We start from the raw sequence: 18,539 nt of genomic DNA, 5'->3' as shown, positions 1-18,539 counted from the left end.
CAGCAAATTTCTCTATAGTTATAAAAAGCAACCTTATCATTAACAGTATTAATCATTTTTCTCACATCGGCTATGGTAGTAAATGATATTACTGATCAATTATCTTCAGCTGTTGACAAAACTTCTCTGGTCTGAAGTTTCCTAGGGCTAGAGTGACCATCTTCTTGTTCCCAGCAAGAAGCCAGCATGCACACAATGCTGGAAAGGTGATTGTTCTTTCTATGCAAATTCTTCTTTGATGCCCCCGAAGCTCTCCAAGACTCCACGAAATGGTTGTAGGCCCTCTCCTTTGCTGTGCCTCTGAAGACATGACTCAGGATGACAACCTGCTTTGGTTGCTTCCTCGGCAACTTGGCCCCTTGGCATGAGTCTGGCTTGGTGCCCAAAGGGGAACTGCAAAAGTCTGTTTATCTTTGCGATTCATTTCACAGTCCATGAGCAGAGCAGCATGGCAGAGAGACCTCCTCTGGTTTCCATCCCTAGGAGGTTCCCTTCCTCTCCAAGACAGCTGCTCCGAAGGCTTCGCTCAGCAAGCACAGAAAGGACGACAGGGAACTCCAGGTATTAGGTCTTCAGGCTTGAGTTCCCTCTGCCTGAGGGAGGTCCAGTGCCTGCCAGTTAGCCGGGAGGTACAGACGAGCAGTCCTGGAGCGGTGCTGGGACAGAGGTATCCAGAACTGACAGAGTCAGGGATGAGCGCCGGCAGAGGCGAAGGGAAGAAGGCATGGCGGTGAGGTGAAGAGAGCCACGCACTGTAACGGGTTTTGCAACCATTACCAATATTTCCATGGTAACCCTTCAATGGCTCAGCCCCCTGCTGAGTCAGGTCATATTCCTCAAAATATGATTTCAACACAACACACTTTTAGACTATATCCTTTGGCCCAAATTATGTTTTCCTTTTTATTTTTTCCAATTATAGTTGACATTCAATATAATATTAGTTTCAGGTGTACAGCACAGTGGTTAGACATTACTATAACTTATGAAGTGATTCCCCTGATATATATAGTGCCCAACTGGCACCATACATAGTTATTACAATATCATTTACTGTATTCCCTACGCTGTACTTTACATCCCTGTGACTGTTTTGGAAATTCCAGGCTTTTTCGTTTTGTTTTGTTCCCTCTCTCTCTCTCTCCCCCTCTCTCTCTCTCTTTCTATCTCTTTTTTGTGGTTCTTTGAACATATCCCATGTTTGCCTTAGATTTACCTTTTGTTCTTTCTCTCTTAACTCTCTCTCTGTTGATACTCTACCCCTCACCTAAAGACCATCTCAAATATCACCTCCTTAAATGAGGCCTTTGCCAGTTCTCCTAACCAGAAATGGTATCTTCATTCTCTAATATCTCTGATGGCTCTTTGTACATTAAACGTGTAGTGCAATTAGTTATTCACATTTCTCCTGAATTTGACTGAGGTTGTGTGGTATCCTTCTAACTTTCCTGGTGTTCAGTAGGTGCTCAGTAGAATGCCTGTAGAATAAGTGAGTAAATGAACACCTTGCACAAGTTTGTTGCAGATTAGCCATTTCTTCTTAGAAAGGGGAAGGGGGAGGGGATGGGGAGAGCTGGTAGTTAGGACGAAAACTGATTTTATTTAGGCCAGAAACTTTACCCAGGATCACAACTCAATAATAAAAAGACAAACAACCCAACTTTAAAAATGGGTAAAATAGTTGAACAGACACTTGACAAAAGAAAATATACAAATGGCTAATACGTACAGGAAAAGATGCTCACTGTCATTAATAATCAGGGAAACACAAAGTGAAACCACTCAAAAATGAGATACCACTTCATACCCATTAAATGACTAGAATCACAAAAGACGGACAATGCAATGGGTCGGCCAGCCAGCCACTCACATACCTCACTGGCGTGAACAGATGATGGGACAGCCATTCTGGAAAAGTTTGGCAGTATTTCCAATAAAGTTAAACACACATTTATCCTGCGACCTGACAATTTTACTCTTAGGTTTTCACACTAGAAAAATAATATGTGTAGGTGTCTATGGAACAGTGGGGCACGAGGGAACTTTCTGGGTGAAAAAAGTTTCCTAAGCCTTGATTGAGGTAGAGTAACATAGTTTTGTTAAAACTCACCAAACTGTACGCTTGAAAACTGCGCATGCTATTGTATATAGATTATACTTCAATAAAAAATGAGCAACCGAGGAAATCATGTGTTTAACACACCTGTGCACGTTGGAATGCCCAAAAGAACCCAGCCACAATTTTTCAGTCATCTAACTAACTGTATGATCCTGTGATGATCATTAAGAGTGAGAAAGAAAAACCTAAAAGGCTTATTTTTTCTGTAAACCAAGGTGGCAGTGCCATGACCCTTAGATTTTCAAATGATTCCATTCATCAGCTCAAAGAACACAAGTTCATTTTGAAGTTTATTTTTATTGATACATGTAATGTAAACTCAAGGATATTATCAGAAATTTCTCCTCCTTAGGAGATACTTATAATAGTAAGGGGGACTGTCATCATAAAGTCATTTTTAACAGTAAGTTCATACTTATTAGTGTGGGTTACATAATTTAGACCTTAGAGAGCCCTGGTTTTTATGGAAGGCATTGCATTTCAGGGTGCTCTCTTCTTTGGGATTATAAACACCAAGAGCTTCTCTTTCAAAATAAGATTAAAAGAAAAGAAGACAAGAAAAAATAGAAAGTATAAAAATAGAAAGTGAGATTGCACATCTTGATTAAAAATCAGTAAGTAAAAATGTTATTAAACAAAATTAAGAAGGCTTTTTTAAAAAAATAGCAAACATTGGAGAATAAATCTTACTTTAGATGTGATGCCCATTTAAAATTATATCTTTTTCTGAGAAATAATGTTGACTGAAGGTGGTAAACTAAGAGGGCAAGTTTCTTTTTGCCAACCATTAGAGATGACTGTATTTTTTCATAAATACCTTTAGGAGGCAGAAATACATATGCCACTCAATTCTCTTTCTAGATGAAGTTTAAGCTTTTCCAAGTTTGGCTTTTACGTCAAGTCACAACCTGATCGTGGCTGTTTGATATTCGGTTACAACTTATTAAATATCTATTGTGCATTTGCTTTCTTCTGTTTTGAAGGGGGGGAATCACAAAAAGCATATGACATAGTCCATTTCCTCTAGGATCTTAGGATCTAGTTATGAGGAGGTATGTAGGAAATAAAGTAACACAGATTCTGACAAGAGTTCAAGACAAGAATTAAAGTGATGTTACTTCGGTGCCTAATTAGTTAACAAATGCATTTTAAGGAAACTGCTTGGAATTTGCAGAACGGGCCTGGGCTCGTCTTCCGTCACTTCCTGCCTTCCTCCTACCGGCCTCTCCATTGTCCTCTCTTCCTATGCTTGTGGCTTTCCTTTTAAATTTGATTTTAATTTTTATTAAAATTATGCATGGACCTATTTTTTTATTTTTATTTTTTTACCCTCACCCGAGGATATGTTTATTAATTTTAAAGAGGAAGGGGGAGAGAAACATCAGTGTGAGAAACATTGATGGGTTGCCTCCCGCACGCACCCCGACCAGGGCACATACCTAGTCTGTGCCCTCTCTCTCTCCCCCTTCCTCTCTCTCTAAAAATCAATAAAAACATATGCTCAGGTGAGGATTAAAAATATATATCTTTCAGGTTAAAAAAAATCTCAGAAAAGGTCAACATACATTTCTTTCATCTGCCTTTTTGGAGAAAGAAGAATGCAAAATACTTTTTAAGTATTTGCCATGAATTTACAACGAGTCTCCATGTGATTCAGTAGAGTTTCAGGGTCGCTCTGCCCTCTTACATGGATCCTATGTATTGAGAGAATATGGCCATAAACCCAAGTAAGTGGGTCAATTTGTCCTAAAAGTGAAGTAGATTCGTTAAAAGTGAGAGTGAGAGTAAGTCCTTGAGACTGAATCATCCACCGTTCCCTGGGGATGCATCCATTCCTTCCCTGACACTTGAGGGATAGCTGCCATCTGTGCATAAAATATCAGTGAAACTTAATTTATTCTTATTTTTAAAAACACAAATATACCTAGAGCCTCTACTATTTCCTTTTGCCGCTACCGGATTGGCTCAGGCTTCTCCAGGGTGCTGTGTTCCGTGTTGGCAAGGACTTGACTAGATGCTCAGCGATGAGATTCTAAGCCAAGGCCAAACCAAAGGAGAGGCTGGAGGGAGGTGGGATCGACAGGCCCTGATCCCCGACTGCACCGGGAGGTGTACATCAGGGGAAATGCACACATGGGCACTTCTTTCCATGCTGTTTTTAAAAATGGCCACATCCCATCTTCCCCAGCGATAAGTTCTTCCAGACAGGAATACAACTATCTTCCTCCTTTGCGCCAGGCACCGTTCACATACGCTTTCTGCGCAGACTAGAGTGCCTTCCACCTACGTGCAGACCTCACGTCTCAGAATTCTGCAAATAGCAACTGTTCCGAAGTGCCTGTCTTTCCCTTGAGAGGGCCTCCATGCGGGTCCACACCAAGCTGGCTGCCTGGTGAGGCACCGGGATGGCCCCGTGGGGTGGGGCCTTCTGAGCCTCAAAGAACCAGGACTTGCTTCCAACCAGCAGCCTCTGCAGCTGGGCAGAAAAGCACTAGCAGGAGGCTTTTTCCAAGCCAACCACGTGCCCTACCCATGAGCATCAGCTGCTCCTCCTAACACCCACCTCCCTTCCAGAGAAAGAAAAGAAAAATTAGACCGACATATTCTTTTGTTCGTCTCACTCACAGCAAGGTTGGCCCACTGTGTGCTCCTCCAAACGCGTCTTTGTCAATAACTGTCAGGTATTTGTTCTTGTTCAGGTAACTGCAGGGAAAGAGAGAAAATGGATTAGGTAAGGTTAAGCAAATGAGTAGAAATACGAAAATAAAATGTGAGCGTGGTCCCCCGTAGCTATTTTAAGATTCTGGAAATTTAAGATTTACCTTCTATGGCTTAAGCACTCAAACATTCTAGGTTTCAATTGTGCAAGGTAGAAGTCTTTGAAAATGAGCATGGTGGTTGTCTAATTTGCATGTCTAGATTTCACACAAGTTGCCTAATTCCCTATGTACCTGGCCAGTGGCAACTGTATTTTTCCACCCTTTTCAATACCAAGTGATTTAAATTTTCTTCTCAACATTGATCAGTATTCCCATTTACTTTTGAAGACTGGGCTTCAGTCAGGAACGGAGTGAAGGTGGTGAGGTGGGACTGTCAGGGATTCAGATCTTTTCTTTGGGGCAGGGTTGCCAGGCTTAGCAAATAAAAATACAGCCCAGATAATGAGTATTTTCTTAGTATAAGCATCCCCCATGCAATTTTTGAAGTAGTCATATTAAAAGTTATTTATTTATCTGAAATTCAAATTTAATTGGGTATAACCTGTCTTTTCTTTAATTCTATTTTAATTATGTAAAGTTTACAGAATATATCTATTGTTGAAAGGGTTTGATGAGCACATTGATTTTTTCATTTTGAAAACACATTGGTCATTTGAGGGTTAAAAAATATATATATTTAACAAATTTTTAAAAATAGATTTTTAGAGAGAGAGGAAAGGAGAGGTTGAGAGAGAGAAACATTGAAAGGCTGGCTGCCTCCTGCATGCCCCCCACCTGGGATTGAGCCGAGCCTGCAACCCGGGCATGAGCCCTGACCAGGAATCGAACCAGTAGCCTCTTGGTGCATGGCATGATGCCCAGCCAACTGAGCCACACAATCCAGGGTACAGGGTAAAATATTTCTGAAGCAACTTAAGTCACAAAGTGAGGCTGAAACAGAAAGTTATCTCCAAATGGAGAAAAGCCTCCAAGGATTTTAAAACTGGCTTCCCCCCTAGTTTTTTTAGAGAACAGAACTGTCTAAAAAGAAACAAAGCACATGTGCGTCCTTGTCATAAGTGACCTAAATTTATTTAGAATAACTCACCCCATAGCCTAGGCCATGGAAGAGCTAGCGAGCGCCCCCTGTTGATGCCAAATGAAGGTAGCGCAGCCCCGCAGGAGGTCTGCTTGGGTGCGGACCGGACGGTGCTCCCATCATTCTGCATAGGGCGCTGGCTGTCCATGATGGAACATTCTCAGGGACGGTGGTTAATAACAACAGCGTGCTATGAGGACTTTTGGCCAGAAGGATTCCTTTTCCAGAGCCCTCGTGGAGAAGCCTGGCTAACTGGCTGTCCTCTCTCTCTGGGTCGGGGTTGAGGAGAGGGAGGGTGACCCATGCACCAAGGGTGACCCGAGGGGAGGCGGCTTCGGATGCTGCTCAGGGGGCAAAGGCAGGAGCCGCGTGTCCCTGTGGTTCCCGCCCGCAGCCTCTCCTGGCCCAGCAGCGCCAGTCTTCTGCAGGGGCTGGAACTCACTTGGAATAAGAGATGGCAGCCTCAGGGCCAGGGGTGCGCCTTCGCGAGAGCAGCTGGAGAAAGGAGAGCTTCACCAACCCCCGGCGCGGTGTCCCTCTCCTGGGCAGGGTGAAGGATTCACCCAAGGACAGCGAGGTCTCATACATTGGTGTAGATTTCCTGATCCTTCCCATTTCTTCTCAAATTGGGGTTGTAAGCTCCCTCATCTAAGGTGGCTACCACCAGTTTTTCTCTTCGCACTCCTTATTTGTCCGGCATCGGTCTCCCCAACCAGAGTAGAAGTTACCCTATTTATTGCTGTGTCATGGGCGCCCAGTTCAATGTCTCCATAACTGTTTGTTGAATGGATGTGTAAATGAGTGAATAAAAAAAAGTCAATGCAACTGTCCTCCAAAATAGTGAGGTGGGTGCTGCTGAACTCCTAGTGTGACACATACGACCGCTTTAAGGGAAAAATTGTGGGACATGAAGGATTGGAAGACTCAGTGTGCGGTATGGTGGCCAACTGACTTTCTTGATGGCCAAGCGGGGCAGCTGGTTTACCAAGGCCACAGGGGGATGGCTCAGACATGGCCTCTTCAGCCAGTGGCTGGACACCAAACTTCTAGGGCATTGCTAAGTCTGAAATGGAGGGGTCAGTTATTCTAATACATGTACCGGGCCCAACTAAGACGCTGTAGCCGCTGACATGTGCCTTTGGGTGACTGGCCGTCGCCTAAGGCTCTCCATCACAGGCTCCGTCCGGTCATTGTTTGACCCTTCAGCTTGCTGTGTCCGCAGAGTTCCCCTGCTCGGTGAGTTAGAGCCGGCAAAGAGCCACCTTGGAGAAGACAACCCGAGAGGAGATCTTGAACAGCATGATTTCGTAAACAGCCAGCTAAGCTCAGCATAAGTGCCAGGCTGGCTTGTGTCTCCTTTTGTGTTCTTTGGACCATGCAGCTTACAGATCACATTCTGTTCCCAGGCTGCTGAAAATCAAGCAATGACATTCAAGTTCCTCTTCATCATCTCCAAGGCCATGAGCAAACACCGGCTTGCTCTTATCATTAGAAATGACTGCAGAGCTAAATAATTGCTGGTCCAATTCTGCAGTGTTTTCGTCTGACATTCAATACGCCCCCAAGGAGGAGGCTGGTTGATAAGTGTTGCAGTTTGGCGGAAATGCTGCAGAAGCCCGGGAAAGGCAGCCAGAGTCCAGGAGGGAGAGAGGGAATGGAGGGAGGGCGCAGCCCGGTGAACGGACATGAACTGAGTCCTGGGGGAGGCCGCGTTCTCTCACACCAACACCGTTGTTTAGGCACATTGCCTCTTAGGAATAACTAGGTGCTTAGAAATGAAGCCATCAGTGTGGAGGGCTGCCTTATTTAGCTTTGAACCTTGGGTTCCGATTGCTGATATACCTTCCATCTGAATCTAAGGGGGTGAGATGGGGGAACATCCACAGAAGCTTTAATAGCGGGAAGGAAGTGCTTCCATGGGCCCCATTTACCACGTGTTTCCTGGGAATGTCAGTCTAGTTAAACTGATTCCTTGACTATGACTTTCCCTGATTCCCTGGAATCCACATTCTGTCAACCAGCTAGGGCAAGGCACTCACAAATCTTGGTAGGTTATATGGGCAACTACCCCAGATAGTGACTATTTCTAAGGATGTGTGTGATTTTTCAACACTCTTCTGAGATGAACATAAATGAACTTAAAAGAGAGTAGAAAAGTCTTGGAGTCAGAGTTGAAAGGAAAGACTTTCTGAAATTTAGGATTTCTGCACACAAAAACCGGGAAGGTCTTGGGAGAAAATAACTAGAATCTCCCTTATAAACAAGACAGACACTGCCACATGTGTTCTCTATGCCTTTTCATTCTCTGGGAGATGTAAGCTTCTTCGGGAATTCCTTGGAAGAAGTGAAGTTCTTCCAAAAAAGGTTTGTCAGATTTTTCAGGGTGGGGATTGTTAAGAAACTCTGCCCTGATTTAGATGCCGTGTAGCTCACAGTTAAGGAAGAACACTGTGATCGGGAAAGTGGCGATGGTCAGGAATAATTGGGGAAAGATATCCAACTGAAGAACTCAGTACTGCGGATACAATATTATGGCTCACATCCTTCCCCCTTGGACTCACTCTTGGGACATAGCAGCCATTCACTGGAAACATGCTGGATGCATAAAGAAGGTCAGTGGCCGGGTAATTCCTAGCTAGAGGCACCCTCTGTGTTACGGCTCCGATGGGGAAGTGACCTATGTCAGAGAGAGGGGTATGACACTGTGGCAAGAAAAGTTGCGGTTGCTGCTGAGCTTTGCTCTCTGGGGAGTTTTGGGATACATTTTGGCTCCAAGGTGGAATTTCAGCCTGTGTCTCCTTAATCCCTTTCAGGGACACTTTGGCTGGCACCTGTTTATGCTGTGAGAGCCTCCTGGGAACACTTCTGTGGGGAACGGTGGCTCCCTGCTATAGTGAAAATTAAAGGGAACCCCTGCCCAGCCCTCATTGCTCTAGGGGAATCCTTTGGTAGCAGAAATCAGGATACTTGTCTGTAAACAGTCACAGGTGAGAAAATGCACAAGGGTCACAGAGAAAGCCAGCTTTGGAGCATATCCCACAAGCTGCTAAAAGACTTAATGAAAAATAATGGCCTGCTTAATCCTATAACCTCCTCTATGGTCATGGTCATCTTTTTCCCAGTGCTCCAAGCTGCAGCGTTTTGCTTCTAATTAGCTAATAATTGATACGAATTAGCACATAAATTGCGTTGACTTCCCTCTTCATAATGATTTGGTACATTGCGCATCAAAATGGTATTTTCGCCCCTCCAGATGGTTACTGTCAGATAGTAGCTAGTTAGTACAGTTTGACAACAGAAAATACAATGCAGAGAATTTGACATTTTGAGATAAGCAATACATTCCCACACCAGATTGTGTGGCAAGGGAGGGTGGAAAAGAGGTTCCAAAGGATGAATGTGTGACTTTAACTTGCGACTGAGAGCAATTCAACTTCTGTGGAACAAGGGATGCTTGTGTTTTTATTAATTTTGCACTGAGTGATGACAGTCCTGTGATTTCGGTTCCACGTGAAATCATAGGACCATGTGCCCTTACTCATTTGCCATAATTTTCATGAACTTTTAACTAATTACCCAAGTGCTGGTGAGGAACCAGTGCTTGCTCTCAATGTGGAACTTGTCCAACTTGGCTGCAAGCATGTTCTTCAGTTATACTAACAAAAATGGGTCTCAGCGAGGCCAAATCTGCTAATTTCTGTAAATTGGCATGAGGTGGAAGATGGGGAATAGTTGTTCTTTTGGGTGACATATTGTGTAAAAGATATTTGAACCTAAAGATATTTGAACACATTTTTGGAGAATCTGACAAATTGCTAACGTGCTAGGTGAGATCTTTAAACACTGTCAGGATAATTATGGGATACTGATGTGTTTATATTAGTTTAAGATCACAATTAGCATTGAGACCAGAGGCATCAGTCCTGTGTTAAAATGACAAAGTGGATACTACTTGATTACTACTATGGAAACTTGACCTCTGTTTCCTCCATCTTCAGGTCAAGCCCCATCTGCCTCTAATCCCAGGCCTCCTTGTCATGACCATCTTGATTTTACCTTGGGTTTACATGATATCTTTCACTGACGTGCTTAAAGCAAAGAAAAAAATAAGTTTCTGTCAACCAGGAATCAGAAAGTTAGGGTAGAACAATGACACGATGGAACATTGTTTTATAACAGGAGTATAGTTTCAAGTTTGGATTCAAAACAGTGATTGGAAGAAAAACATCTTTGTTTTCTATTATGATTGGATCTGAACTTTCAAACCCCCAAGTATTTTTATCCAGATACTTCTTATCTTTATCCCATGCTTGCCCATTAACCTTTACCGGGAATTGGGAGAAATAGACTACGTATTTCATCACACAGTGGCCATTCTCCCTGAACACCATTACCTAGACCAGAGGTTCACAAACTACGCCCATCCAGTGAAATTCTGCTGGCTGGCTGTTTCCGTACATAAAGTCTTGCAGGAACACAGCCACAAGCAGTTTGATGTGTTGTTTGTGGCTGCTTTCACACTACAGTGGCAGAGGTGATGCTGCAGCTGAGGTCCTATGGCTCAGAAAGCCTGAAATATTTGCTCTCTGGCCCTCTCCACAACAAGTTTGCTAGTCTTTCATCTAGACCTTTAGAAATCAAGAAATACATGAATTTTTTTAATAAGAAATATTTCCCACATTGATTAAACTCCTCCAAATAACTTTAATACTTTACATGAAAATGCCAGGAAAGTATGGTGGAAATGGTGCACTGATTTCCATCCTGTGTTTCAAGGGTTGGTTACAATGACTAGAACAGACTGTAATTCAGGGAACCCATGAATTAAAATCCATCGTCTCCAACAGAATGACTCTCTGCCATCAGCCAGGCCTCTCACAGAGTCCGTGAGATGGTCTGAGGAGAAAGCTGGTGGGAATGTTGAGCCTCCCTACATAATCTCTTCATAGGTTCAGTTTCAGAAGACCACCAGGCGATCCGAAACTCTTATGAGCTCTTAGATTCGACACAGGCCGCCTCTAGAATAAACCTTGTTAAATGTACCCGCCTCACAGCAAGGTGGCTATGAAAAGAATCTTCTTGAGTAGCATTACCCCATAAGACCAGAGAAATGTTCCTGGTACCAAGAGCTCCCTGGGGAATTCTGCATGCAGTGCCCCCCTCTTGAATACGAGCCATTCAGTTCGCTCTATTAAATGACCAGGGTAGTCCATCTGGGTACTTTAACTTTGTAAGGACATGGATGGCTTTTCATTTTTTACTATTTAATTATTTATTTTTACTCCTCACTCAAGGACATGTTTATTGATTTCTTAGAGAGAGGAAAGGTGGGGAGGAGAGAGAGAGAAACACTTATTGATTGTCCCCCATACTCACCTGGACCGGGAATCGAACCTGAAACCTAGGTATGTGCCCTGACCAGGAATTGAACCCATAAATTTTTGGTCTTTAGGATGATGCTCCAACCAACTGAGCCACCCAGCCAGCCTGGTCATGAATAGCTTTTTAAAAGCAACACTCATCAATTTACCGTGGAAAGAAAGTTTAAGGAACAACAGTTTGGGAACACTCCCTCCCACTGCATCTCTTCTCTTGCCACAGAAAAAGAGAATATGGGACAGAAATTATTATTTCCTTAATAGTTTTTCTCTTTCTTATAGAAAATGTCTCTAAATGCCTTTCATATTCTGCAGCTGATTTTCTGGCCAAAGCCATAAAATAATAGGCCGCCAGAGTTACACTGAGATCCACTTAACCCAACAGTCCCCTAATTATAGAAGATCACTCTGGAAATCTCTCGAAGTCTTTGTGGAGCTCTCTAGACATGACTGAAGCCAATTACAAGCAGGCATGAGATGTTTTGAAGCAGAATGGTCAGCATACGTGGCCCAACTTCAGCCCCAGTTCTTTGAATGTAACAACTGTTTGCCAACCTTTTCATCAAGGTTGAAGGACCTTATTTGGGAGCTCGCCGAGTTGGTGCCTCGCTGCATGGGTAGTCAGGTCCTCACTGACTAATGGCCCCGGTGCTCAATGCGACTGTTCTCTGAAACTTCTGGTTGCGTCTTGAGGCTCGAGTGCCGGGGGCGGGGGGGGGGAGTGTGGGGGAAGATAGTGGTTTCCATGGCTACCCTGGACTTACACAGCATCCAGCTTTGTCCCATTGAAAGCATGTCTTTGGACTGAAGTAAAGCCATTGTTGTACAGTTTCCTGCAATCAACAGAGAGGAGAAATTAGTGACCCATTAGAGGTGGTGCTGGCCCTTTTCCGAGGTTGGGCTTCAATACTTCAGTGTCAGAAATGTGCGTGAAGGTTCTCAGGTGTCATATCTGAGCCCACAAGGGGACTTTAGAGTATATCTCATTTGGGACGTAGAATACTATTTCTCAGTTCGAGTTCCCATTCTCTAGACTTAGCTTCTGATAACTTGACGCTATTTCTCAGAAGCTTTGAGGAACAAAGATTTGCCATCGTTAATGACTTTAAAAAAATGTTCCATATATATTAAAAAAAACAGGGGTTTCAGTTAATAGTTAACCCAATGTCAATAATGGAAGAACCACTGCAGTTTCTTAAGATCAACCCTTTTAAAGGCATCATTCATCTGAATGCACAGGCTTTGTATTTTTCTGTTTAAAATGCTATTTCACCTTTATATTTTATCTATATTTTTATTCTCAGAGCTTATCATAGATTAAGTGCTTAATTGTTGTGGCTGAACTAAATTGAAATCTAAAGACAAATTCAAGAAAGTAGATAGGCCATGCCCTTTTGTGGAAATTTTAATGTTTTAATTTATTGCTATGTTTTTTAAACCAGTTAATTTGTACAATGATTCCAGAGGCTGGGCTGAAGTGTTATCACTTCTATTTCCTAGTTAAATTACTGCAACAGGGAGGTGACTTGCCGGAGCCATGTTGCTGCAGAGCTGTCAGGAATCAGGAGCCCTGACCTCAAAAGCAATTCTTCCCATTCACCAAACCCACACCTTTTGTGCTGAAGGCGCCCCAGCCGTGGGGACTCTGGTCCACAATGGGATGCTTGGGGGTGACTGGGGATACTGGCTTGAGGTAAGAGAAGGCAGCCATGACCACAGTGAGGCACAGCTCGTGGCGACTGGGGGGGTCTGGGACACTATCGTGGTCCGTCACCTGTACACTCTGGGAACACATTAGGAAGCAGAAAAAGAGACTCCAGATTGGGAATTACATCTGGCTCTGACTTCACAGTAGGTGACCCTGAGAGTTTCTCAACCTCTATTATCCCTACTTTCCTTATCTGTAAAAGTACCAATCACAAGGCTGCTGGGACGATGAAATAGTTACATGTTTAACACAGCGAGAAACACTTATGAGACGACCGTTAAATGAGTACCCTGAAAACTTGGATTGATCCTACGCGTATAACTAAGAATAATCTTTGCTTGTTTTAAATAATTACACAAGGAGTTTAATTCCAGCTACTAAGGTGTCCTAAGTGAAGACGGCCGCGCACAGGGACACTGGGCATAGAGGCTGAGAAAGCACTGATGGTTAATATTTTGTGTGAACTAGAGTTTATGAAGATGTGAGAATTATACATTCGAAGATACCAGAATACAGAATATTATAAGGTCTTCAGGCCAAACCTGGCCCACTGCCTGTTCTTTAAGTAAAACTTTATTAGAACATAGCCATGCTCACTAGTTTATATATTGTGCATGGCTGTGTTTATACAGTTTATATATTGTGCATGGCTAAAATGGCAGCATTTAGCAGTTGCCACTAAGGCCAGGTGGACTCCAAAACCTAAGTGGCCCTTTACAGTTAAAGTGTGCGGGCTACTTCTACAAGGGAATACTGATGTCTTGTTACCTAGACCTTTTTGTCTCCTATAGAGTACCATACCATAGGCAATACTCTTTATTTAATTATGTGAAGCCCTTGGTAGACCATAGAGCACTTACTATAAGGTAGTGTGGTTCTTAGAGGGGCTGTGAAACTATGATGACTTTCATATCAAAATTCAGTTGTTGGCATTTGTAGAACGGAAAAGTCATCACGATACTCACAGTGTCAAGGTTTCATTGCACAGTCCCTGGAAAGCATTGGCAGGGATGGAAGTCATGTAGGGGTTGTCTGTAATTTCCCTGCAAGAGAGGGACAAAAACACTTGGTGAAAACAATGCTTTTCTTTTTATTTTTTGGAGTTAGGCTCTTGCTGCGCATCTGCAGTTAAATAAACAACCAGACACAATTTAGCTTACTCTTATTTCTTTTAAGTTTCATTGACTGAGCGGCTGGTGGCTCAGAGGTGGAGTGAGATGACGAGAGCTATCCTAGACAGACAGACAGACATGCACTCAGAGCCCCACAGGTACAGTCAGTGAGGGAGCTTTGGGTTTGGCTGAGGCCCTGGGGTGCTCCTTCTCTGCATGGGGAGCTGGTGCGTCTCAGAGGCTTCATGAGAAGCTGTGACAGGTGCTTTGCCCACAGCAACTAGAGTTTTCTAAGTATATGGGACGTCTAAAAAGAGTCAGTGGAATGGGATCAATGGAGTTCATTTCATGAATATTACTAACGTGTTCTTCACTCGGAATACGCTGCCAGGCTGCTGCCCCGGAAAGCGTGTCTGTGCCAACCTAGTGGCGGCCTGGATTTTGAACTGAGCTCTTCCGTGGCGAGGAAGCATGGTCGTTTTTTTCTAGCAAAATTCCGACAGCCTGGATCCCGTCGCTCCACATTTTGCTCCCTCTGTAGTGCAGACTAACCTGTAACTCTCTGCACGCTCCCGCCCTATCACTCCTGTACAACTAGCTAAGACGCTCGAGCGTGTTGCAGGTTTTGGTCAAGAGCATGTGGCCGAGCAGGAGTCACAGGCAGTACTTTGAGCACCATTAGTGGCTGCTCCTGGGGACTCCGCTCAGACAAAATCACTTCGGGTTTCTGTTCCTCAGTTTCCTCATTTGTAGAACGGAAAAACTGTAACTTCCTTTTATGACTTAACGAGGCAGGTAAGGGGAAAAGCCTGGATGTACTGGAAAGTGTGTAAGAAGTATTTAAACACTAGGTGAAATATAAAGTGTCATCATCATCATCAAAGTTTTCTTCCATTTCCTATCAGCAAACATGCCATAATTTCTCCATTAAAAAGAACCACGACAAACCTTTTCTCCCGACCCAATACCCACCAACTACTGCGACGGTTTCTGCTCCCTTTTAACAGTAAAACCTCCCCAAGGAGTTTGCTATGACCAGTCTCTCTGATTCTCCCTCTAGCCCACGCTAAGCAGACTGCTCCACCCTTGTGAGGATCACATGCCCCACCTCCCTGAGAGCAGTGGCCCTCCTCAATCCTTCCCACCCCTCTTCAGTGCATTTGCCACAGCTGGTCGCTGCTTCCTTCTCGAAACAACTGCTCTCCTTGGCCTCGAGCAACACCAGTGGCTGTCTCGACCCCTCGCCAGTGACAAAGGCCTCGTGCCCAGCATCGCCCGCGCTTACTTACAGTATGAAGAACACATCAGTGGAGTACACTGTGGTCAGGTCAGGGAATATTTTAAGCCCAGTGTTGAAAATGCCACTAAAGTAATGAAAAGGAAGAAAAAAAACAGAAATTAGCTAAGAAAATGAACATGTAGGAAGCCGAATAAAGTAATAGCTGAAAGCCTGGGTTCTGAGGTCAGACTGGAGCCAAGTCCGGCTCCTCCACTAAACACCTGAGCGGCCGCGGGCAAGTTCTGATCCTTGGGCGAGGCGATGTTCCCTCAAGGGGCAAGAGTCCCATCCAGTCCGCCAGCGCCAGAACGTGCTCTTTTTAGAAAAATCCGGGGATTGTTTGAACCAAGTAAGATTCTTAGGAAAGGGAATTCAGGTTTCTCTTTGTGTGTGAGCGTGATTTCCTTGTTTTATTTATTTTTTAAAAAAAAATTTAAAAAAATATCTTTATTGATTTCAGGGAGAGGAAGGGAGAGAGAGAGAGAAACATCAATGATGAGAGTCATTGATCGGCTGCAGCCCGCAGCCCGGGCATGTGCCCCGACCGGGACTCGAACCCCGATCTCCTGGATCCCAGGCCGACGCTCAAGCGCTGAGCCGCGCCGGCTGGGCTGATCGCCTTGTTTTAATTGGAGGACATTGTGGATGTGCCCGTGCGTCTCTGGGGCAATGCAGTAAGGTGAGGATGGCGCAGGAAGATGATATAATACCCAAGCCGAGCCTCTGTCAAACCCTACACGACATTGCGTTCATTATCCTGCCAAGAACGGTTTCCCAGGGCCGCCGCGGGGAGTACCGTGGCCACAGGGCCATCTAACAACTGCATCCAGCCAAGGGAGGAACTGCATCCAGCAGTCGGAGACGTCCGCACTTTCCGAAGTTTGTGTCATCAGGGCCAAGCGTCAAAATGAAAAGATGTGCATGAACAGCACGGATACAAAAACGCGCAGGCTCTGGATGCCTCCCGGATTTCACATCTGTCGCAGCTACGAGGATGCAGGGAGTGGAAACAGACGGGGCGAGGCCTAGACCCTACGGTGAAGCTTCAAGGAAAGTCTTCCAGCGGAGAAACTCCGCTCCCACTGCGGTGCCTTCTAAGGAGCGTTCTGACCCGACTCCCCCGAGAGGGGAAGACGCAGGGTTTGAAGAGGAGGCAGGAGCCCGGGGTCTCAGGGAGAGCAGATGGGGCATTGCGGTGGCCGAGGAGAGACGTGAGATTCCACGAGGCCTATCTGAGGAACAGCAAACAAGCGGTCCAACTGCGATAGCAGCTCGTGTGGAAGAGCAGGGGGAAAGGGCCCAGGGTTCGAGCGGGGGACACACAGGAAAGTGCCGAAGTGCCAGATCCGGGACTTGGGTCAGGGCCGCTTTATTCTTCAGAACCCTAGACAAGCCCATCTCCTTTTTGATGTCTCCTCTAATTACCTGTACCCCCAAATAACGTATGCACCTCTCATTTCCCGCTTGCCATTATTTTCCTGGGCGGGGGGAACTTCTCAGTTTCACATACAGTATCTTCCCCAGCTGGACTGTAAGCTCCTTGAAGGCCAGGGCAACGTTTCCCATCCTCTGTGTGCCCCACAGAGCCTCGCACATAGCAGGGGTCATCCTATCAAAGGTGATTGATTGATGGAAACACCAAGTCCCTACAGGAGTGACTGCCTCGTCCCATACGTTTCTGTCGCTCCTCAGACGCCCCTCAGCCACATAACCCATCAATACCCTTTGCTATTCTCCCAGCATCTCCCGCTCCCGCCTCGTCAGTGCTGAGCTGTTCTGAGTTCCCCCCGTAGGCCCTGTGGCCCCACACCTCTGTGTCTTCCCCATGCCTTCCCACCCACTGTATTTCCCTTCTAGCTCAACCCCTTCTTTACCTGGACGACGTCTATCCTTAAAGACTACACTCGTCAAATATGTATGGCTAGATGCTTTTATTTAAAGCCCCTAGGTGGACACGAGCTATGTTAATAGTGATTGTTTTGGGGGGGATGGGCATTGGGGTTAAGGTTGATTTTTACTTTTTTCTCATAATTATTTTTTCCAGTGCCTGTGAGCAGGGAAGAGGGAAAATGAGGGGGGTTCCCCCAGCGGGAGCCTGGAGGACCTGAGGCCACACACACGCCCGGGGAACGCGTTGTTGTTGAGCACCTACTCTGTGCTCCGCAGCCAAAACGGGGCTCCTGCTCTCACAGGGACATGACGGAGGTGCCACCAAAGCTAAACAGTGAGTGCTGTCCCTTCCATTTTTGTCCCCTCGACCTCCGAGAGACTGGATTTACCCTTTATGGCTTTTTAATTTTTGCTGTGTAGCAGCCACTTGACTATTGTTTCGATGCCCATTTTCTAATAAAATTGGCCAGTGGGCTCTCAGAGGTTTTTCCCTTCGGTTATACTCCACTGAAGGACTATATATAAAACTGATGGCACTTTCTCCGTCATGTCTCTTGGGGCAGGTCTCTGGCCCCAGCGTACGTGCTGACCTGTGAAAGGTTTTCCTAAATGTGGGTCATTTCCCCTGACGCCTTGCTGATGGGAACGGGTGGGGAATACGTCACAGGATACGATTTGCCCCGGGACCGACACCACTCAAATGGCCCAGGCCCACATCACCCTAGGGAGAGTCCTGTGGACAATAACATTATAATTCTATAGAAAAAATTAAACATGGGGTGGGAGTGGGGTGGATACGTACAGGAACTTCAGCAGAGGCAGCTCCCGCAGGGCTCCGGGGTCGATGTAGGTCAAGCTCCTGGTATTCCGAATCTCTCTATAAAAACGACAAGGAGCACATTCGCCGTAACGCGCCCGTTTCTGTTCTTATCGAAGGTAGAACCACATAAATCAGGTTTAACATCAGAAGAATACACATTGAAGGGCACCCCCGGACGGTCCCTGCCGGGGCTCAGTCCCAGCAAAGGGCTCCTGGCTCCTCAATGAAGGGACACAATCGGGGCTCAACCCCCTCACGCCGCTTAGTTCCGCCCATTCGGATTTATGGGCAACCTTTCTCTTAACTGCCCGTGGGTGTGAACAGGAGGAAAAGCCCTTCAGGGGTTGCAGAGGGCAGTGCTGTTCACCAGCAGGAGCAGGCGTCCGGCCCGGAGGGAGGCGAGCGGAGCGGCTGGGCAGCAAGGAAAGAGGGCAG

At 45.3% G+C, this 18,539-nt stretch overlaps 1 protein-coding gene across 1 annotated transcript in view; it reads right to left on the bottom strand.

The window, feature by feature from the left end:
• TSHR (thyroid stimulating hormone receptor) overlaps nt 1–18,539 on the bottom strand; it is an 82,216-nt gene that overhangs the window by 15,001 nt on the left and 48,676 nt on the right. The window contains exons 4-8 of the mRNA XM_081141332.1: nt 18,087–18,161; nt 15,405–15,479; nt 13,969–14,046; nt 12,060–12,128; nt 4,745–4,822 (exon numbers count right to left, since the gene is read on the bottom strand). Coding sequence (XP_080997458.1) covers nt 4,745–4,822; nt 12,060–12,128; nt 13,969–14,046; nt 15,405–15,479; nt 18,087–18,161 — 375 coding nt within the window. The remainder of the gene's footprint in view (nt 1–4,744; nt 4,823–12,059; nt 12,129–13,968; nt 14,047–15,404; nt 15,480–18,086; nt 18,162–18,539) is intronic.

Source organism: Miniopterus schreibersii, assembly GCF_964146895.1.
Source record: "Miniopterus schreibersii genome assembly, chromosome: 1".
In the NCBI taxonomy this organism is placed as follows: domain Eukaryota; kingdom Metazoa; phylum Chordata; class Mammalia; order Chiroptera; family Miniopteridae; genus Miniopterus; species Miniopterus schreibersii.
This window is presented reverse-complemented; position numbering and strand designations above follow the sequence as displayed.